The sequence below is a fragment of the Diabrotica undecimpunctata genome, chromosome 6, assembly GCF_040954645.1.
Source record: "Diabrotica undecimpunctata isolate CICGRU chromosome 6, icDiaUnde3, whole genome shotgun sequence".
NCBI classification, from domain to species: domain Eukaryota; kingdom Metazoa; phylum Arthropoda; class Insecta; order Coleoptera; family Chrysomelidae; genus Diabrotica; species Diabrotica undecimpunctata.
The window spans coordinates 106,765,752-106,790,484 of NC_092808.1; the positions used below are offsets into that span (position 1 = coordinate 106,765,752).

General features: G+C 33.8%; 1 protein-coding gene and 1 long non-coding RNA gene across 2 annotated transcripts in view; one reads left to right on the plus strand and one right to left on the minus strand.

Annotated features, from left to right (window-relative positions):
* The window catches only part of LOC140443696 (uncharacterized), a 70,119-nt gene that overhangs the window by 19,013 nt on the left and 26,373 nt on the right, over window positions 1–24,733 (plus strand). The gene's annotated exons all lie outside the window — the stretch shown is intronic.
* Lerp (lysosomal enzyme receptor protein) overlaps window positions 1–24,733 on the minus strand; it is a 199,799-nt gene that overhangs the window by 6,112 nt on the left and 168,954 nt on the right. The window contains exon 18 of the mRNA XM_072535074.1: window positions 19,640–19,761. Coding sequence (XP_072391175.1) covers window positions 19,640–19,761 — 122 coding nt within the window. The remainder of the gene's footprint in view (window positions 1–19,639; window positions 19,762–24,733) is intronic.

The following is a 24,733-nucleotide window of genomic DNA, read 5'->3' on the forward strand; positions in this document are numbered from 1 at the left end:
TTTTTAACAAACAATGTTGCAATATTTGTTAAATCCGATAATACAATCTGCAATCTTTTAAAAAGTCAATTAGAGCACTGTACACATTAGGCGAACTAAGTATCTGTTTCAGGCTACCAGTTATATTATGCGCTAGTCTATACATTCTATAATAACTGCATTCAACGAGTAAGTGTTCTACTGTAACGCGGTGAGAATCACAATGTTCACAAACAGGTGGGTTTTCGGAAGTCATCAGGTATCCGTGAGTGAAGCGAGTGTGTCCTATTCGAAGTCTTCGAATGATGAGTTTGTCCCTCCTAGTCATTGTAGGTATCTTAAATGAGTATACAGTGGGATTGATTATGTACAGTTTTGTGTTTTGTCCATTCCAATGATTTTGCCATATTTTACGAGTGTTTTGTTTTATGGTTGCTGCTAGATCTTGATGAAGTTGAATTTTTTCTTGGCTTAGGTCAGAACAACTTGCTTTTCTTGCTGAGATGTCTGCAGACTCATTTCCAGTGATCCCTACATGAGATGGGGTCCAAAGAATGGTTATTGATATTCCTCTGCTGTGGTTTTGATGACAGATGTGTTGGATTTTTTGGACTATCGGATTTAACGAGTATATATTGGCAATGGACTGAATTGAAGAAAGAGAATCAGTGCATATAGCTAGAGATTTGGTATTGGGAGAAGTCATTTCAAGAGCTTTAAGGATACCATATAATTCTGCAGTGTGAATACTACAAGTAGTTGGTAGTCGATATAAAGCTAAAGTTATGTTTTCGGTACATACAGCACAGCCAGTATTCTTTTCATCTTTAGATGCGTCGGTATAAAGAACTTGGTTGTACTGTTTTGCATTTATTGTTTCTTGAAATAATTGTCTAAGGAGCTGTTTAGGAGTGTCTTCTTTTTTATGTCGAGTTAGACTGGTATTGAAAGCAGGTAGCTTATTGGTCCATGGAGGATTATTGGAAGTACTGATGGGGGTAGTTATATTCAGGTCTATGGCTGCTAGCATAGGATTTACTAATTGTGGTAGGGGGTAAACAGGTCTGTCTCTATTTTCAGGAGCGTGGGGGATGTTAATGAGCTTAAGTACTGGGTTTTTTGGGTTGGCTGAAACTCTAGTGAAATAGGAAGAGAGTAAAAGCTGACGTCGTATGAAAAGAGGAGGTTCCAAAGCTTCAACGCACAAGCTTTCGGCGGGGCTAGATCGAAATGCACCTAGACATATACGTAAGGAGGTCGTTTGTATTGAGTTTAGGGATTTAAGATAAGTATTACAGGCGGTCATGTAGAGTATACATCCATAATCTAACCTAGAGCGAATAAGAGCTGTATAGATTCTCAATAACATATTTTCTTCAGCTCCCCATTGATGATGTGCAAGTGTTTTCAATATATTTAGTTTACCAGCACAGTTGTCCTTTAGTTTTTTTAAGTGTATTTTCCAGTTTAACTTCTGATCGAATATTAGACCCAAGATTTTATGATTATTTACTGTAGTTAAAGGAACATCGTTTAGATATATTTCCGGGTTTTGAACGCTTTGCTTTTTGGTAAATCTTAGTATCCTAGATTTTGAGCTGGAAAGTTTGATGCAGTGTTGTGTGGACCAAGAATATACGTTGTTTACAGCATTTTGAATAAGATTTGATGTACTGGATATACTTGCTCCACTACAGTAAATAAGTAGATCATCAGCGTACAGCAGAGCTTTTATCGGTTGGCGAACTTCTTTTGAGATATCATTAATTGCTAAGTTGAACAGAATTGGACTTAAAACAGAGCCTTGAGGTACACCATTGAGCTGTTCAAAAACATTTGACTCATTACCGTTTATTGCAACTTTAAATTTACGGTGATTTAAAAAGTTATTTATGAACGTGTAAATATTGCCTGTAATATTATTATCGATAAGTTTCTGTAATATTACATTGTTTGGAATAGTATCGAAGGCGTTTTCAATATCGAAGGCAGCTACAACTGTATCATGTTGCTTATTGAAATTCTCGGTTATATGGTTTTGTAGCAATACTAAATTGTCCATAGCGCTTCGATGTGGTCTGAATCCCGATTGAACGGAGCTAATTATATTGTGCTTTTCAGAAAACCAGTTAAGTCTATTATTGATTAGTTTTTCCATTAATTTGCACATGCAACATGTTAATGAAATCGGTCTATAAGAGGATGGCTCTATTGAAGGTTTGTCGGGTTTTTTAATTGGAAGAATGATGGATTGTCTCCACAGGTTGGGAAACTTTCCGTTGATCCAAAGAAGATTATAAAATGAAAGTAATTTTGTAAGTCCATTGAGGGCTAAATTTTTGAGGAATATGGAGGGTATATTGTCAATTCCTGCTGCAGAATTTTTTAAGGTAGATATAGCAAAGGAAAGCTCTTGAAAAGTAAAAGGTGCGTTTAAAGCGAGAAGGTCATCTGAGAGATCAGTAGTAGAAGGAAGATCTTTATGTTGAGTCAGAGTAATTGTGTAGTTGTCGTTTTTGCTTTTATTATGAAAATGAGTTGCCATAATTTTAGCGATTTGATCATCTTCAGTTACTATTGAATTATGATAACTGAGTGCTGAAATTGACAAGTGTGTTGTTTTTCCGTGCATTTGTTTAATTTTCTTCCAAACTTGACTGGAAGGGGCGTCAATAGATATGGAAGATATGTATTTATTCCAACAGTCTTTTTTGCTTTGTTTGATCACTCTTCGCGCTATAGCTTTTAGTTGTTTAAATTTAATCAGGTTTGACTCAGTTCTGATTCTACGATATTTATTTAATGCTGTTTTGCTTTCTCGGATAGCTTTCTTACATTCAGTATTCCACCAGGGTACAGTTTTACGAGAAGACGATATTGTGCATGTTCCAATGTGCGTTTGAGCAGCCAGGGTGATTAAACTCACTAGGGAGTCTAGTGCTATATCAGGATCTTCTGCTAGTTGTAGCTGGTTGATCTTGTTTTCAATGAAGTCTGAAAAGTTCTTCCAGTTAGCGTGAGATAATTTCCATTTTGAAATTTTTGCTCTGGGTTTGCTGATAGAATTAGAAATCAAGATAGGAAAGTGATTACTGTCATAAAGGCAATCCATTGTAGTCCAGGTAAGAAGTGGTGTTAACCTTGGGTCACATAAGCTAAGATCAATTGAGGAGAAAGTGCCACTAGAAATGTTGAAGTATGTTTTGGATCCGGTATTCAATATACAGATGTTAGAGGAGTTTAAAACATTTTCAACGACCTTTCCTCTACCAAATGTTTTTTCCGATCCCCAAAGTGAATTATGGGCATTAAAATCGCCTGCTAAAATAAAGGGAGCTGGAAGTTGATTAATTAAGTTTATTAGCTCAAATTCAGTAAGGCTGTGGGAAGGTGGTATGTAAATGCTACAGATAGTAATTTTATTTGGACACCAAATAGTAACAGCAATAGCTTCTAGTGTGGTAGTTAAGTGTACTTCTTTACAATAGTAGTCTTTAGAAATATATATAGATGTGCCTCCACTAGCTCTGATATAATTTGTTCTTAAAAAGTGATGTGCTTGAAAACCATTGAGGTATTTCTTGTCCGTTTGCTTGAAGTTTGTTTCTTGTAGGCAAATAATGTCAGCATTCGTGTCCATGATTAGTTGTTGAATACGTTCTAGACGGGGGTAAAACCCGTCGCAGTTCCACTGGATTAAATTAAAAATAAGTATGTTATGTTTCTGAAGTGGTTGCCCCTTCAGAGAGATGGTCTTCTTCGAAATTGTCTTGTGAGGATACCGAGATTATGCTTTCTGCGTCAGAATTATTAGAGCCTAGTTCCGTTTTAATTTTCTTACTAATTCTAGTTAGTAGATTTTTGAGAGATCTCTCAGTTATTGATTTGTAAATCTTGGAAATGTCTGAGAGAAGATCTTCTATATTTTTTGTGAACAGGAGTGCTTCGCTCAGTGGGCTGGTTTTACCGTAGCAATTCTCTAAGAAAGCTATAAAGTTATCGACCGGTAACGTAAAGGAGTCTTTTGATAGTGTTCTATGATTGTATTCTTAGATTCAAGCGATATTCTGCTGTCATCTTGAATAGAAGAGTCCCTTTTGAGTTTCTTTTTGGCTTGATTTACTTTTTGTGTGGCTTGCTCTGGTACGATAAACTCTGAATCAGTTGGGTGTTCTATTTCTGATGAGTCAGTTGACTTTGGTCTCTTTTCACCTTTTGAAGTTATATTAATTTTGCGCGTGTCATTAGGTGTTTCCGAATTGTCGTCTTGTGGAACTACCGGTAGTATATTTCGACTTGCAGCTTGGGAAATATCAGAGGGAAGTGGAGATGTTTTGTTCGAATTTTGTGATTGATTGGATTCAGGGGAGGTGCAATTTGATGCTACGTGACCGGGTTTTTTACAGTAGAAACAAGTCATTTTATCTGTGGATAAAAATATTCTATGATCATTATTGTCAAATGGAATAATTAGGGATGTTTGAATCTCAGAATTATCATGGGATGGCATAAAATATACTTGCCTGCGGAAGGACAAGATATGGTTGTATTCATCTCCTGGGATGCCAGCTCGTAGGAATGATATTGGAGAGACTAGCTGAAGTCCTATGTTTTTCAGGGAGGCCTCTATTATTTCATTGGGTATTGAAGGACATATATTAGACATGATCAATCGTTTTGCTGGAGTGATTAATCTTCTGACTGAAAGGATATGGTTTCCGATGGTAATAGTAGGATTTGTGGAAATGAGCTGCTCAACTAGATCTGTTTTGGTTAAATAAATACATATTCTGCTGTTTGAGATCCTTGAGGCGAAGCATATATTCCTTGGTCCGATAATATCTCCTATGGATTTAACGTAGTCATATAACTTTAAGTCTTCTTCTGAATGGATCACTATGGCTTGCTCCTTCTTTGGAAAGGAGCATTTCGGCGCTGATTTAACTGCAGCTGTGTAAGAGATGGAAGGATGTGAGATGTTTGTTGAAGTAGATTGCTGTGACATGTTTGACGTAGTGGGATTATTTTCAGTCGGTGAAATCATATTATTATTTGGGATGCCCTCGTAGTCAAAAGCAACCCTAGAAATCTTTTTAGTTTTGTCTTCCATTGGTGGATATTACGTTTAGCAACCAGTAATTACTCATCGTAATTCTGGCTGCCTATTCGACAGGTAGTTGTTCCAATAATAGGTTTATGTTTATTGTACCGTACTAATTATTGATAACAGGAGCAAAAAGTGGTTTACTAAATAAAGTGTTGTGAATGGTTTTATGCCAGTAAATGCAAGTAAAATTAAATTTTACTCACCAAAATATTACTGGCAGGTGCACAACACAATAACTTTACTCCACTGTGATTCTTATCAATTAATATCAACTATTTCGCTATTTAAACAACAAAATATTTAAGAGGTTTGTACGATTCGAACATACACGTTCTAGCTCGATTAGGCCAGCCGTATTATTGTTTTGTAGAGTTTTACTTTTGTATTTCTTGATATAACTGTAGATTTAAAAAGAGATTAAGCCCAAAATAGCATCTATTAGCCGTGCAAATTCTGCGGTAGTGTCATTTTCAGTATTGACGAGCGTTCCCAGGTATACAAATTCGTTAACTGCTTCGATGACGTCATTTTCTATAACAAGTGGCCGTAGTGTTTGTGGTTGCGTACCTATTTTCATGTATTTTGTTTTGTTGGTGTTTATTATTAAACCCATTTTTGTAGCCTCTTCCTTTAATGCTACGTACGCCTCTCGTGCTGCGTTTTCCGTTCTCCCAACAATATTGATATCATCAGCATATGCTAAGATTTGCACAGATTTGTTATATATTGAACCGGTAGTTGTGATTTGTGACGTACGTATTACTTTTTCCAGAGCTAGATTGAATAGTATACAGGAGAGTGGGTCTCCCTGACGTAGCCCGTTATTTGTTTTAAAAGGTTCAGAGAGTTCCCCCTGGATTCGTACTTTGCATTCAACTTTTTCAAGGGTTAGTTTGGTTAAACTTACCAACTGATTTGGTACTCCTAGGTCTATCATTGCTCTAAACAATTCTCTTCTATTTACAGAGTCGTAGGCTGCCTTGTAGTCTATAAATATGTGGTGCGTGTCTACACCGTATTCCAGTGTTTTCTCTAGAATTTGTCTTAGGGTTGAAATCTGATGAATTGTTGATTTACCACCTCTGAAACCAGCCTGGTATTGTCCTATTATTCGCTCTGTATATGGTGCCATACGATGGCATAGTATATTGGAGAATATTTTATACGCTGCATTTAGGAGCGTAATTCCTCGATAGTTAGAGCATTCAAAGATATCACCCTTTTTGTGTATGGTGCAAAGTATTCCAATATTCCAATCATTGGGAAAAGACTTATGTATCCATATTTCTTTTATAAGCTGCTGTAGGGCTATTATGATATCGTGGCCACCTTCTTTATATAATTCCGCTGGGAGATTATATAATTCCGCTGGGAGATAAACGATGCAACTTTGATAAAATGGAAGGGCTGTTTACAACACTGTTTGTTTATCAATACCGAGGTCCGCGTCTGCTTTGTTTACTTCGTTCAATACAGCTGACGACAGGAACTGTGAATCCACTCTTGTTTTCAACCACTGCAGGAAATCGTCCAAACCCTGTGTCATTTCAATGGCACCTAATTCTTTACCTTCAATTCTTAAGACTGCCAGATTGAAAATCTTAGCCTATAGAAAAAAAAACAATTGCAATTCAGGTTAGATTCAAATATTGAAGTCATGAAGTGATTAAAAGTAATTTTTGAACACGTTTCTTGAGACTTGAGATGGTTTTACATTATGCAATTTTCATGCTAGGCAAGAGCCAAGCAAGACAGATTATGCAACAGCGCATGCCCACGCGTTATTTTCATGCTATTCCTGTGCTATAGGAAAAATTAAAACGTGTTCTATTTTTCATACTATTTTCCTGCAAGTTGCTATCAAAATTCATGTTGCCAGTATAATAAAATTTATAGTTTAGAATAAAAGTGAACATTATCACATATTATTGTGTAAGTTTATAATATTTATTGGATGTAATAATTTGTGATTTATATTTTAATATATTTAATGCTGGACTGAAATTTCCAGGTGAAATATCTAAAGTTAATGTTTTGTTGGTATATTTCTTTTGTTGGCAACAATGAAAGTGGTATCAAAAATTGCGCATAAATAGCTCTGATGTAAACAGGCTAGGCAAGATAGACTTGCATAGCATGGACTTGCATTGCCTAGATGTAAAGCTGCTTTTACCTGATCAAGAATGAACAACAACCAAACTATCGAACATGGGTCCTTGAAAAAATCCTTCAGTAATTTTGGGCTGTTTGAAGTTTCCAGGAAATATGCCTGTAATCCATCATAAACTCGTAAGATTTAACGTTTGCAGTTTCACAAAATTCTTTCAAATGTGTGACACGAACAGTGAAACAATAAAAATGTGAATAAATTTTCACCATAATTAATTCCACATCAAATGGTAACATATTGCAGTCACATTGCAAAGTGTTGTGAAGAATATGAGCCGCACAACCAATTCCCATCATATTTGGATTCACCTGTGATTTTCTTCTTCTTCTTAGGGTGCCTGTCCGTTCCGAACGTTGGCGATCATCTTGGCTATGATGACTTTGTTGGCTGCAATACGAAACAGCTGTGTTGAGGTCTTTCTATACCATGCTCTCAGGTTAGCAAGCCAGGATATTCTTCTTCGTCCTGTGGCCCTTTTTCCTTCAATTTTACCTTGCAAAATGCATTGAAGTAGCTCGTATCTGCCTTGATTTCTCATTATATGTCCCAAGTACTGCAGCTTACGGCTCTTCACGATGTTGACCAAATCCGCAGTTGTGTTCATCATCCGCAGTACTTCTTCATTGGTGACTTTGTCTGTCCATGGTATCTTCAGGATCCTTCTGTATAACCATAGCTCAAAAGCCTGAAGTTTTGATAGAGTTTCCGCCTTCAATGTCCACGTTTCTACTCCGTACATCTCCGTACTCTGTGATTTTAGTTTGTAGTAAACATTGTTTTGGCACCTCGGTTTTTACCACCAAAATTAGTATTAGTAATGAAACTAACTTTCTTGAGGTCTTAATCATATGATACGCCCAAACACCTTCCCCAGCTAATATTTCGTTGGTGTTTTTCACTTTTGATACGACTCACTACATTCGCTCTACCACTGTGGGCGATCGAAAATTCGGATCCACAAGTATCACATTTTACGTCACTGTTACATTTTTTTCAAAAATGGGAATTCTTCTTGCAATGTTTTATTAAAAGTGCAATAGCGTTTTCTCTTTTTACTTTCTTGTTCGGGTTCCATACATATTAACAATACAATGGAATGGAAAATGTAAAGTCAACTAAACAATGCTTCGGACCTTCGTAGATGATCACTAATCTATTTGAGGCTTCAAACTGATTAGTGACATAAAATAAATGTTTACATAAAATCATATTGCAACGCAGCAGATTTGATCTTGGTTCAAAGCACGTAACGGTTTGGAAATGAATCATTTATTCTTCAAGAATATAGCGCGAATGAAATCAAGAAGTTTGTTTACCTACTTAAAATGGTTGAAAAAACCGAAAAAAAAACATTTATCAGCAATAATTACATCTTTGAATGCGGCACACCTGTTGGTGGGTATGATTGATGTGTATACAATACATGAATTGTTATCGTTTTAGAATAATCTTTTCGGAAGAGGATAATTAAAATACAGAAACGAAAAAAAGTGCACAGATCGAGTTTTTCTATAACATAATACCACGATAAAATGCATGCGTTTTGGATGTGGTATTAGTATTACACTCTAGAAATTTGATGTGAATTCTTAGAAGAATAACTTATTTAAAGTTTCAAAATAGAATTTTACCAAAAAGTTCAAAATTCCGATGGTCAGGAAACCCTATCCGGGACGCGACTTCGTAATTCGGATCATGTCCCATATTTTTCTGGCTAGTTGGTCACACTACGTCTCAATACAGATCAATAAATCATACATAAAAATACGACACTTTCATACTTTTTTTATAAATAAAACTAATGTATTATTTTTATTATTATAAGCAGAAATATAATATTCTATTGTTACAATGTAAATTGACTACCAAGGAAACATATTTTCTTATGCGCCGCCAATGATCGAATTCAAAATTTTCGAGAACGCATGATAGACACGTGATTTCGGCTACTTTTGACCACTTACGACGCGTGATTTGTGATTTATAGTTTCATTTAATATTTGCCAGACTTATAATAAACAATAAATTAATGACGATATATAAAACAATAACTCGACCGACGATGATGACGAAACCGAAACCCTTAGTATGATAAAAAACAAGAGGAAGACTTTAGAATATTAAGGATTAAAATACTAGGAGCAATAATTAGCAGATATATTAAATATGTCGCAGAAAAAGCTGAATATGTAACTGGTATTGTGTTATTAAGAGTGCCACTGCAACTACATATAAAAAATTCAACATATAGAAGGGAAGTGAACAAAATAAGGTTCTGGGGGGGGGGGGGGATAGAACATATTATCAATTTGTGATGAACTTCATGATTCGAATTAACCCCTTAAAGCCCGATTTTGATTAAACTAAAAACAAACAGTATTTTGTGAAATTTATTTATTTTAGTGTATTCTTAAAATAAATTCTGTCAAAATAAACAATGCTGATATTGAAATATATATTGTAGGAAGTGGTAAGCTCAAGATACCACCAGGAACACAGCGTAACAAAAAATTAAATGAGAAATAAAAACCAGGTAGCACTTCTTTCTTCCTATTGTTTTGCATAGAACGTCGAAAAACAATTTTTGCCATGTTTGAGTCAAAGTCCGGCATTGCAAGATGAACATTTCCACTGTGTTCTGCTAACATTTGCTGTCGTGCTGCAGTTGGCACATCTCAAAGAAGTAGTTTTTGGGGCACGAGAAGACTTTGAGTAGCGCAGTTCCAAGGGAATATGCCTTTTGGGTTTACTCACTGGTTTTTCTGCTGATGGTCTTCCCCTTTTTAATTGTTCCAATAAGGCCTCTAATCACAGATAGCCGGAATTCTTTCAAAGACATACTTTTTGATTGGCTTCTAAGTTGAAATAGAATGAATGCGTTTACGACGCAAGCATCCACAAAATAAAAAAATATTCTATGCCACCACTTATGTGATTTACGATTTAACTCATAAAGACTTTTCAAGCATGTCAAATTTGTCAACATATCCCATATGTGTGGTGTAGAGCACTACCATTTGTGGACATGAAACCTCATTCAGAGTAACGTCTTTTTGTCTTCTCTTTACAACTTCGTTTGTTGCTGGATTTTGGTGATTTGCTAACAGAATCCCACTTTGCGATCCATCCACTTCAACGCAGATAGTCCATCTGTTGAAATACGGTAATCTTAATCTCCTCGATTCATTTGTTTGTCAGTTTTGAACTCTGGTAAATCCTTTTTTTTTAACGGTTCCACTTGCGTAGATTCCGTCCGACAATGAAGATCTCTGAAGATCAATACAGTTGAAATAGTTGTCAAAGAACACTCGGTGGTGTTTATTTACCAAGACTTTCGTTTGATCCTGTACGACTCGTTGTCCTAATTTTTTTTTGGTGAAATTTCCCACTTTACCGGTATATATCTGGAACCCGCACATGAATCCGCTTGAATCTGCTCTAACTCATACTTTGTAGCCACGTTTTATAGGTTTATTGGGCATGTAATGTCGGATACTTCGACCTTTGAATCGTATCATAGACTCATCAATCGCTTGAAACTCCTGTAGATTCAGTGAGTTTCGCAAGAAACGTCGCACTTTGTAAAGTTTGTCAAATCCGGAATCAGTTTTTTTTGGCTGCACTGTATTATCAACCAGATGTAAATTGCCTAGTAACCAAGCGAATCTGTTACGTGACATAACCGAACTGATAAAAGGGTCTCATAATTCATCACGTGACGACCCATAATCTCTGTAACTGGGCATTTCCTTTATACCCATTAATAAATTTACGCCAAGAAATGTTTTGACTTCGTCTTCTGTGGTAGGAGTAAGTCCATTTCCTCTTCTGTGTTTTTGACCGTAATATAGATTGCTTTGAAATACAATTAGGTGAAATAGATCCTCAGGAAATAGTTCCAAAAGCACATATGTGGAGTTCTCTGCAGAATTTGGAATGTTTGGGCCTGTAGTTTCAATAAATTGATTTGTTTGTGTTATATGACTTTCACTTTGTGTCCAAAATATGGTTATCTCGCTTTGCTAGCCGTACTGCTAGCGGTACATCGTCTTCACTATCCGATTCCTGACTATTTGGAGTATTGGTTGTTTCATCTTGATTGTTAATTTGGTCTTCAAATACGATGTCCATATTTCTAATATTAAAGACATCCTCATGATTTGGTCACCGAAATTCATCAACATCCAATTCATCTCTCAAGAAGCTTTCAGTATTTGAGACAATCGACTACTGGTCAATTGGAATTTCATCAAATAAGGCGTAATATCATTTTGGGACATATTTTCCAAATGTCTGAAGCTACATTTTTAATTTTGCATATTGGCAGAATTCATAAAGGAAGTGCCCTGTGGTCGTGCCAGAATACCACATAAAAACAGTGATCTACAAAAAAAATTGAAATGTATTCATGCAAATAACAGTACTTAGTGTGAAACAGTCTTCAAAAATATTACTTACCCGCAATTTTTGTAATTAATAATAATTGAATAAACAAGAAAACAATTAAAATATGTCGCTCTGTCAACAACAAACGTCCGCTTCAAATGTGTGCGTGACTAATTATGTTATCCAGTCAATGTGATTCAATCAAATCGGTTCTAAACTGGTTACACTTAGAATATAATATAGGCAACCAATTTTACACACTGGTATGACTGTAAAACCGCCGGGAAGTTTAAAAGAAATGTTTGTAAAGGTGGTCATCTCAGCATACCGACAGTCATCAAAGGGCAAATATATATATATATATATATATATATATATATATATATATATATATATATATATATATATATATATATATATATATATATACAGTAGTCTCCCTCTATAACGATTCCCTATATAACGATAATTCCTCTATAACGATGAAAATAGTAAACGTTGGTTGGTTCGTCATAAGAACAATGTATTAATTCTTTCTCTATACCGATATCGTTCTCTCTTTATAGCGATAACTTTTTAGCGTCCAATAGTTGATGACAAATGTGTTATTGTGTTTAAAGTTCAGACTACCTGGGTCACGAGTGGCAAGGTCATTGTCCAGCGGTTGTTTTGTTTTGCGGTTAAGGAATGCGGCCACCCATTCTACTCTTTCTTATCAGAGGATTAAGTGACTCACGTTTATTTTTCGGGCGGCGTACCTAACTGTTATCACACAGATGTTGTCATCTATTGACGACTTTTCATTTCCAGTTTAAGTTGTGTCTTAGTGTGTCAACAGTCAACATGTTTTCGAAAAAGCGTAAAGTGCTCTCGGTGGAGAAAAAGTTATCGATAACTCGAGCAATAGAGAAAGGTGAAAAGCAACCGGATATGGAAGGATGGACAGAAAAAATTGGCTTAAAGCGGAGATGGAGGGCGGTAGCAGGAAGAAGTTGCGGAAACCTCAGCACGAAGATTTAGACCGCGCTATGCCTCAGTGGTTCCAGCAGCAGCGTATGAACCATATTCCACTTTCTGGGCCTGTGGTCAGGACAAAAGCTGAGTTTTTTGCAACTGAACTTGGAATTGAGAATTTCAAGACATCTGACGGTTGGCTGAGCAAGTGGAAGCTGCGGCACAAGATCAACTACGGCAAATCAGCGGAGAGGCTAGCGATGTTAACAAAAACGTAACGGATGATTGCCTAGAAAACGTGTGGCCTGGATTGAAGGCACGATATGCGTCAGACGACATTTTCAATGCGGATGAGACTGGATTGTTTTTTAAAATGACACCAAACAGAACTTTAAAATTTAAATTGGAAAAGTGCGTTGGTGGAAAGCTCTCTAAGGAACGCATTACAGTTTTAGTGGCCGCTAACATGACAGGTTCGGTGAAACGAAAAGTGTTAGTGATAGGGAAGTCGAAAAACCCGCGTTGCTTTAAAAACATAAAAAATCTACCGGTGACCTATAAAGCAAACAAGAGTGCGTGGATGACCTCGGAAATTTTTGAAGAAGCGATAAGAAAGTGGGATATCGAGCTTAAAGAGAAAAAATTCTTTTGCTTGTAGACAATTGTCCTGCACATCGTGTATTGCGCGACCTTCAAAACATCGAACTCTGTTTTCTGCCAGCAAACACAACGAGTGTCCTTCAGCCCATGGACCAAAGTGTCATCAAGAGTTTGAAAAGCCATTACAGGAGAAGACTTTTGATGGAATTGGTTGAGAATAATGGAGATCTTTAACTAAACATTCTTGACGCCATCCTAATGATTAGTAAATCCTGGGACGAAGTGATGAGCAATACAACAAAACATTCCTTCAAACATGCAGTATGGCTCAAGGATTGACTGATGATGAAGGTGACCTGCCATTAGATGTTTGGGCCAGACAGTAGACAGTATGAACTTACTTATCACCTACGGACCGAAAGAGCTAACACATTTTGAAGAAGTTGATGAAAATGTAGCTACAACATCTGGACTTTCTGACGAGGACATTCTGCAAGCAGTTCGTGTAGAATAAGAAGAAAAGAGTGACTCGGAAGTGCCAGCAGAGCCAGTACCAGCTCCGACCCCTCAGCAGGCATTGGATGCGGCAAAAGTACTGCATCGATTCTTCATCCACCAGGAAGACGATATGAGTACTGTGGAAGATTCGATGCATCTTCAGGACAAGGTCAAGTCAGTTCTGTGGAAAGGGAAAAGAAGACAGACCAAGGTGACAGATTTTTTTGGTAATGTGGGCTAAATATGTTTTGTAGTAGCATATTATTTTTTTTATTGTACAGTACACATGTTTTAATTCTGCATTTATATTCGTTTTGATATTTTTTTTTTAATTAAAATAGGGTATTTAGTTTAGTATTATTAATATTACAGTACCGAATTTTGTCTCTCTCTCTGTATAACGATCTCTCCTTATAACGATGAAAATTCCCGGTCCCTTGCATATCGTTATAGAGAGAGAGGACGGTATATATATATATATATATATATATATATATATATATATATATATATATTAATGTGATATCTAGAATTTTAATTTTAAAACTTTACAAAAAATATATATAAAACATTATTAAAATTTTTGATTGATTTATATCACACCTTTCAATTTTGTTATCTCAAGTTTTACTCGTGCTTCAATATCTATACTTTACAGCTGATGGGTTAGGTCCAAAGAATAACGGAATAAAACAACATAATATGATATGAAAATAATGTAATAAAATAAACTGATTAAAATACCTCCAAAAATTATTAGCATACAATGTTTATCAAACAAAATTCGTTCTACGTACGTGAATCTTCAATAATGCATGGATAATATAATACAACTACAATCTAAGATACAGCTTATTATTCTACATAAACAAATCAAATAATATTCAGTGTCCTTCCTAATGCAAGTCTGATATAACGATTGTACCAAGAAAATTTTGTATGAATTATCCAATTCTCTCCACAGCTCCGTGTCCCCTCTCAGAACAAATTTGATCTCCTTCGACTATCGACAACTTATTCACACGTTACTAATATGATATAATATTTTTTAACCCAAAATTCTCAAATTTAATATATTATGAATGTTTCTCCCGTTGAAACGCTTCCTCTGCCTTGAGTTGTCCAATTCCTTGTTCTATGCAAAATGAACTATCAGTTCTCAGCAGCCTCCTATGTAATTGGAGTGGGTATTAAACAATATATTGCAATTTAGTGTCTTCAATGCTCTCCTTCGAATGCACGTACCTTTCCAATGATGCAAGCCTCTTTTCCTCTCGCCAAACTTAATCTCTCGTTCCGAAATAAACAGCGATACGTAGAATACAAGTAGGAAAAGTTTACTTACAAATTTGTACCAAATCAGCTACCGTCGGACACAATTACTTCACAACTCACAACTTATTCTTTATCACTTACTACCCTTGGATACCACCTCGAAAACCAACCATTCACTTTAAGAAACTAGAACAAACTGCTTCTCTCATTTCCTCTATCCATTCATCCAACCTCTCATTATACACACCCATCACCACTTTCCAACTTTCCAAATTCTCGGCCAATCAGAAATTTGCATACCACTCCCACATAAAATCAGAAATACCTACAAACTTTCCTAATTCATATTATTTCTACAAGGACACTTAATTTCTACTGGGTATTTACATATTCCGAACAATAATTTATTTATTAACTATTTTTATTGTCGCAAAATCCAGCTTACGGAACACTTTATGGCTTATGGGGAAAAACCATCGTCTTTTTCCAACTTCTATTTATTGTACCCGCACTATTTCACTTGTTATATTTATACAAAAGATTATTTATGACTAAGATTACCTTTGGTTAATTCCAGGCAGCTCGGAGTATTTTTTTTATTTTCTATAATCTCTGAAATATTGATTTCATCGTACATTTAATATTTTTACCCTTCAATTTTGAATACCACAACAATATATATATATATATATATAGGTCTTATTTGTCATGAACTGTCATTTAACTGTCATATTATTAAAACTGTCGTGAAAATAGTCCTTACAACTGAGTAAAAAGTGTTTATTATAAACCGCTCATACAGAAATTAACGGAGACTAAAGTTTGACATAATTGTCCACGGCCGGACTAGCACGCCGGCCAACGCCTTTTGACTTAGTTGGCATCTATCCATAAAAAAAAATTACCGCTGAAAAAATGTTTGAAACTTTACCCAAAGATGATGTAGTTTTCACCTAAAAATGTTTTTATTTTCTTCCGATTTCGCCGTTTGATTGATTTATTGGTTCAATTGAGCATGGTGTTTTGCAAAATACAGCTGGTATCAGATAATCAAAGGTCATCGCACATAGCTCGAAAATGGCACCCAGGGATTTGTGTGAATAGTTTAGACGCGACGCGCGGCGCCCTCGAAGAATATTTTTATGATTCGGGCGATTTTGTAGGTATTAATATCCGCTGTTTCTGTTATAATATAATAGTGGTACATCTATAATTGGCCTAAAATATACAGGTACAGTTTTCGGCGCTCCTTAACTAGAGTATACATAGAGGATTTTGCGCCCCAGAATCCTACATAATGAAGCCAGTGGGTACAACAAAATGCAACTCATATCAGGTATCAGATAATCAAAGGCCAGGGCACATATCTTAAAAATGGCACCCAGGGTTTTGTGTTAATAGCTTATATGCGGCGCCCTCGAAGACTATTTTTACGGTTTGGGCGCCATTAGTAGATATCAATATCTGCTGTTTCTGTTTAGACGCAATGCGCGGCGCCCTCGAAGAATATTTTTACGATTCGGGCGCTTTTGTAGGTATTAATATCCGCTGTTTCTGTTATAATATAATAGTGGTACATCTATAATTGGCCTAAAAATATACAGGTACAGTTTTCTGTGCTCCTTAACTAGAGTATACATAGAGGATTTTGAGCCCCAGAATCCTACATAATGAAGCCAGTGGGTACAACAAAATGCAACTCATATCAGGTATCAGATAATCAAAGGCCAGGGCACATATCTTAAAAATGGCACCCAGGGTTTTGTGTTAATCGCTTAAATGCTGCGCCCTCGAAAAACTATTTTTACGGTTTGGGCACCATTAGTAGATATCAATATCTGCTGTTTCTGTTATAATATAATAGTGGTATATTCCACAATTGGCCTAAAATATACAAATGCAGTTTTCTGCGTTAACGAAGTCAATGAGTACAACAAACAACGCTTTTACGCTTTAGGTTTTGGGGTAAAATAGTAAGCGCCAACTATTATATAACCAAAACTGTGGATCCAACAAATTGCACCCAAGTCCCAACAATGTTTTTCTCGTACGCTGCTTATTGCGCTCAATACGATATATCCGATAGCTGTGAATTTTAGAGTTTAACACATGGGTTTAATTTAGCAGTCGCAGTTTTGGGCCACTAAAGTCGCAGTCATTGTGTATGTGGTTTTAATTTACTATTCACGGTTTTTTTGCAGCTATTTGGTATATGAATATAATTTACTACTTATTTTTTTTGGGACCCCTAAATTTAGGAAGAAGCATATCGAACTTTATTTTGGCCACTTACGATTCCCAAAAAAAAAAATGAAAATGCAACAAATTTTTTTTCCATGATTCCGTGCCACCTGTTAGCGGTCTCATTTATTACCTTCTAGACTCAATGCGTATTTTGCGTCGTCTAAGATAATTTAGCCTTTGAATTAAAACCTATTTTATGCGAAACAATTTTCCTATTAATATCTTCTCTTTATTCTCTGCATAACTGTTTGTTTTTGATAAAGAGTCTGTTGTTACTGAGCCTGCGGGTCACCGCGACAACTATAGTCCGCTCTAGCAAGTGCCGACTATTTTTTCGGCCCCTTTTCAGAAAAATACTATATTTTCACTATAATACCCGTTACACAAAAATATTCTTCACAATATGGATGAAAGTAATGTTTTTTATTTGTTTTTATAGAAGAAATAGAAGAAGAAAAGGGCGAAGACGAAGAAGGAAGGGAAGAAGGATAAGTACAAACAGTAGAAATACCTGTTGATGATCCGAATTCCCAAAATTACTTAAAAAAACTTGTATGTCAGACAAACGACTTTTTTTTGAATTCCATCCTATTCAAAGCGAATCTACTAATGAGCTATACTTTACTCAAAAATTAAATCGTAACTGGCTTAATTACAATAGAAGTGAAAAAAGCTGTACTGTATTATTTGTTTGATGTTTTCTGATGTTCATTCAATTTTTAGACATTTAATTTAAACAGTAACTGTGCATAAAAAGTCAAATGCTCACAGATTGTGTAAAAACGTTTATTGCTTATAGCGAGGAAACAACTGTTGATTGTATGTTGTTTGAAAAACAATTGCTAAAACGGAAAAAAAGAAGTATTTCAACTGAGGCAGGTTGCATCTACTGTCATTAATGTTTTGAAATTGATAGGAAAACAAGGTATCGCAATAAAGAGAAGTTGAAAGTTCCTACCGTATTAACGATTCTTCAGTAAATCATGGAAACTTTTTAGAAACTTCTATTACGTAACTGTGATAAAAACAATGAAAAAAATGAAAAAGGGTACATAAACAATGTGAGCACAAGTGAATAGAATAAGATGGGTCAATGTGGTCGCCAACGTCTTTAGAAGATAGGCACATTTAGAAGAAGAAACAAAGTTATGAATATAAGTAAATTATCTCTAGCTCATAAAGCAAGTGCCGATAAAAAGAGGTAGTCAATTAACATTATTGAGCAAAATAACTGCATATCAAATTACAAACCTATAAATAATAAAAAAAAAAATAAAATTCTAAAATAAATAGTTAAGGAAATAAAACAGTTCGCTGTTTTTTATGAGTCCGGCCCTGCAATTGTCTAAAAAATATTGACAAATGTTTAACAAGGCGGCTTCCCATAATGTTAGCAATCGTTAAGAAATTTCGTAACACTGACAGTATGTTGTGTCATAGAGAGCAAGGGCTTTTCTGATAATCGAAAAACACTTCTTACCAATAATAATCTCGATCAGACTTTACAGTCTGCAAAACGAAGCCTCCAACTGCAGCAGCCACATATTATCCTGTAGCCTGTATAAATATGTTGTATAATCTGCAAAAACGTTATGAAGCTTGCTAAAGCCGCAATGGTGAATATGTTGAACATGTAAATTAAAAAATAAATACAATGTTCAAAGTTCGTTTATAAGTTCGAATTGTTTCTAAATTCCCTTTGTCGGATTCTTCTCGATCGATGATGATAAAATAAAATGTTGTCATGGAATAAAATATAGTTTTATTGACAACTACTGAATTATTACACTATAGTTGCTTTTGAGGTAACAATTTATAATATACTGCCTTCCAAACTACTCCCGAAGCTATATTTATAATCTCACTAAAATGCTACGATTCATCAATTAAGTGTATTACTCTCTGCATAGAACAAAAATCTTCGACTTTTGAAACCTAACAAATATAATTTAGTGGTAGTAAATGCATGCAATCATTTCGTCAATAATATTAAGTTAAACAAACTGTAATTAAACTACTAATCGATATGTTTCACAATTATACACGGTGAAATTATACAAATTCGGGAAATTAAAATTAATGTGAGATTACAAATTAATGGACTAATTTGCGATAAAACACATTCGGTACTGTATATTTTAGCGAATACTGTATTTTAGACCAAAATCATTACTCACCCGAATTTTACGATGCTCTCATTTGAACTCTCATTGAAAAAAATCCTGAGCTTTGCCACATTAGCTAAGGTGTTTAATTATAACCATTGGCATTTTAATGTTGTAGGGAACATAATAGTTTGTTGTATCTCTGTACTATGATAGTTTTAACACGTAGTGCAACACACAATAAAATAAATAAATAGTGTTGTAAATTGAGAATTGAAATTATTCTAAATTAATAAAATATTTTTAATAATTTAACATTACCTTATGATAGCCCATTTGAAATAATGACTCATAGCATCTATTATTCGAACGCTGCTTATATATCCAAAAGGCTACTAATAATACTGGTATGGCTAGTGCAACTATTCCAAGGAACACGTAACCTAGAAAAAAATATATTTTTTTGCTGTTTTACTATTCAATTTTTATTTTGCAAATAAATTATTGTACGGCTATCAATACTATTAATATTAATACTAATAATATCTCAAATATCGAGGCATTGGGCGAAAATTATTAGTACAAATATATTTGTGTTGGTGAGAATCAGAGTGGTTTAAGCGAATCTTTTGTATAATTCCTAGAAAGAAGAAAATCTAATTTGAGAATATGCACATGAAGTCTATTTGCGGCTGGAAAACTTGAGAATGCAATTCAAGAAATGAAAAGAATGGAAATAGATCTACTGGGAATCAGCGAATTCAGATGGCCAGTGTCAGGGACTTGTAAAATGGACGGTAGTGTATTATATTATTCCTGTAACAGTACAGAAGACCCGCATAAAAAATATTAGTAACATCAGAACTGCGTGAATGGTCACATATTCACGCAGCAACAACGCAGTAACATGAAAGATCCTATCTGCAAAATTTAGGTTTTGAGAAAATCCAGTTTTTGTTTCTTTTCATTGTATAACGCTTGGTAGTTTAAGAAACTCTTTGTTTTATTTTATACATTATGTCGGGGAATAGAATTTATTGCTAGTCATAATTTTGATTTATTCTTTCCAGATTATTTGATTTTTGATTGTATTGTCACTTAGGACAATTTAGCTTAGTGTATAATATGAAGTACTTTTTTTTTGTATTACATACTGAAATTGTCCTAAATGAAAATAAATTATAATGAACACTTTTAACTTTATTATAATTTATTAAGTTTTAAAACTTAACCTTAACTTAATTATTAACTTAATTTATTAAGTTTTAAAACTTAATACTTAATTTACATCGTAATATATGTAACATAATATATATATATATATATATATATATATATATATATATATATATATATATATATATATATATATATATATATATATACAGTGATGAGTGTCTTACCACCCGGAAAAACAGCGGAAAGGATAGAAGACAGATTAAGTTGTGAGATAGTATGAGATAAGGCTAGTTATTACACGTGTCTATTTGACTTCAGTCATAATTATACGGATGACCTCGAAAATATTTTATTTTAATAATTTCTGATGTTAAAATAAATGATTAAATATATTAAGATATATTATAGTAAACTAAATAGGTATGTTCAGTCCGAAAACAATTATTGTTGTATGTGGAGTTGGCGTAATAGTTAGAGACGTTGTCTATTGATAAGAAGACTGGGGTTCAATTCACACCAAGGGTAAAATTTTTGTTTTACTCAATCAAAAATAATAGAAAATATGATACATATTAGGTAACAAGTTTTCGAAAAACTCGTTATTTACAATTTATTCTTATTCCAATTTTATAAAATAGAAATACAAAATATTTCAAATTCAATTCCAGTTTTACAGTCTTGAATTGAACTTTTACAGTTGTGAATGGAAAATAATCCATTGAAGACTGTTTAATGTCAAATCCATCACTAAATTCTCAGTGTTAATATCAATTCCTCTGTACAGGTAATGATTTTCAAAACAATTGACGAATTGACTTCAAGTTATCAAATAATAACACATCGAGAAGTGTTTTTTTACGGTAAACAGAAACTTTTTATTGAAAAAACAATTCGTGAAAAGGATTTTAACGGTCGAGGAAAAAGTGCAAATTGTTGTCTGGCATGTGAATGGATTATCAGACATGATTAGACAACAATTTGTAAATATGTTTCCAAATAGGTCGGCTCCAGCACGATCAACAATTCAGTCTATTATACGTAATTTTTTTACTTATGGATCCGTGTTCGAGCCAAGAGGAGTTCGCAGACGAAGGGAGGTAAATCCAGATTTGGAACTAAGGGGACACTTTGATTTGTGCAAGTATTGAGCAATATCCTACCCAATCAACACCTCGTCTCGGAGAACAATGTGGAATTCCAAGATTTAGAGTAGGTGAAATTTTGTAAAGACATCGATACCGTCCCTATAAACTTCATAAATCTAACGAACAATTCCCTGGGGATCAATATAGACGTTTAGAATTTTGTCAAACTGCAATGGAAATGTCACATCAAGATGAACATAACGTTTTGTTCACCGATGAATGTACGTTTTCATTGCATGGCCGTCACAATTCAATCAATGCTAGGTATTGATCTCGAGGAAATCCTCGTCAGATTTATGTCGCTCGTACCCAGCGTCTTCGAAAAGTAAATGTTTGGGGAGGCATAATAGGGAATCATGTCATTGGTCCATTTTTTATAGACGGTATGTTGACTGGGCGGAAATACTTGGAACTTCTGCAAAATGAAATTGTCCCAGCCCTTTGTAATTTACCAATACCTTTCGATTCCATATGGTTTCAACACGATGGTTGTCCTGTACATAATTCTCGCATCGTCAGTGCGACTTTTCCTAATCGATTGATTAGTGGCCACGGATATTTTTTTATTTTTGTAGAATTTTTACTTATTTAAACATTCTTTAAAAGTTTTTACTTTATTTTCGAAAGTACGACGATACTGTTTTGTCAATAAGATTTTTTGTTTTAACTTCAGTTTTTGTTTAGTTTTGTTTAGTGATTCAAAGCAAAACGATCTTTGCATAATTTATTATTATTAAAAAAAACCACATGTGGGTTTTGAACTCTAATCGTCTGCGATGTCTGTATCGCAATGTCGAATTCTTACCACTAATCTACGAAGGATTTATAATTATTCCGTGACAAGAGTATATGAAACTCTTCAAATCATAGGAGAAATTATTCTTGGTTAATAATTTAAAACTTTAGATTAAATAATCACTATTAATTAAATTATTTTATTCACATTTTTGCTTTATTGTGGTCAATCAGTTTTTACTTTATGCGAAATTAAAAAATGGAAATACGTCACACATTCGACGTTACTCATAATAATTATGACCGAGGTGATTTAGCTCGAATCTAAAGTCTAAAGGTGTGAGACTATCGATAGTGGTAATGTAATGTAATATAAATTATAGGTTTTTCCGATTATTTCTCACCTCTACGAGTTTCATCTCTTTTTATTTCACAAGGTAACTGTGTTTTCTATCTCTTTCGTTAAAAAGCCGGGTGGTAAGACACTCATCACTATATATATATATATATATATATATATATATATATATATATATATATATATATATATATATATATATATATATATATTTTATATATATATATATATATACATACATATATATATATATATATATATATATTGTAACGATTGGGGTTTATAGAAAATAATTTATAAGTTATATACTACATAATATTAGATATTTGGTTGTTTTAAATAAGTTATATACTAGAGAATTTAATAAAAATATATTTATGTGAGGGCATTTTTAATAAATTAGCATAATAATTGTAAAAAGTTGTATTTTAATATTGTAAATATATATAAGTGAGCCATGTGCTTAGGCAACCAAAAATACTCTCGGAGATTGACAGATATTTATACTCTGAAGTGACGTTTAAGAATATTTACAATATAAAGTGGGTTATAATAATATATTGTTTGAAATGTGTATTTTATTAAATTAGAATGTTAAGTTACTAATTTAATTATATATTCTGATCTGAAAAGCCTAAATGTAAACAAAATTATTAATAGAAAAGAATGGAATTCTCTGGATCTCCGGAGATGGCCATGTTTGCGAAATGGTTTGTTCCAGAAAATTCAGACATGTATTAAATAGAACTGAATAGAACATGATATCTTACGAGATGGTTCTAGAAATCCAAAAAAAACATATAAATACCCGTGATTTGGATTCAAGAGGGCAGTTTTTGAAAGTTGTTAGTCAGAAAAGTTTTAGATAGTGCAGTCAGAAGAGTTTTTAAAAAGTTTTTAAGTTTTTTTAGTCAGAAGTCAAGCAGTTTATTATGAAAATTAGTTGGAGTCAGTGAATCAAGTACAAATAGTCAAAATGTTTAATATAGTGAGTTAAATGAAGATTAAAAATTATGCATATAATTTAATGCACATTTATAATTATACACAAATAATTATTGAAGATAAAAAAGGTATATTGGAAGAAATTAAATTATATTATGGTTGGAGATTAGTATAAATCAACTTATAATAATTGGATATTGGTATATTGAAAAGAAGAATAAATATAAATGCTGTTTGCTGGTTTGGTTGGTGGTGTATACATGCTGGTGAAGAAAAATATATCTTAAATTGGTAGAAGCTGATAATTGGAAAAAGAAATTTCACAAAAACAAGGATAACCGAAGTACGAAGACACTCAGTGGTGATTAGAATATATATAGTGGAAAACAGTTCATTTAGGCATTCAGTGAAAGAAAGGTACAAAATTTTGTTAATATAATTTAGTTAGTGTTATAACAATTTCAATTTTGAAGATAGTTTGTTTAAATTTAGATTGTCTATAGAATTTAATTAGTTTTGTATGAATATCAATTTAAAGATAGTTTATTTTAAATTTACATTGGCTAAGTTAGATATATATGTGTGTTTCATAATAGTTATAATAAAGATAATTTAAAAAAGTACTTACAAGCTAATTCTTTGAGAACCGCGATAAAAACCCTATAATATTAAAATTACTCATTGCTCATCATTCAAACAAAAAACACATCATAACAATTTGGCGCCCAACGTGGGGCTCTCTATTTAAAAGAATTAGTTTGGGAAGATAAGTGCTCTCATATAATTAAATTAATTATCAGTAGAAAGGAAAAATTATAGATTTTATTTTTAATTATATTTGAACAAGTAAAGTCTCAAAATGTCTCAAGGAAAGAAAGGTACAAGAAGCAAAAAGAATGAAGAAGATGTGGGAGTAGAAACACAACCTATACAAGAGGAGAGTTTAGTTCAAGTTCCACAAGATACTGCAGAAATGAATCCAGAAAGAGAGGAAAATGTCAATATGGCAGCTTTGATGTCATTAATGATGCAGATGAACAAGACAATGGAAGA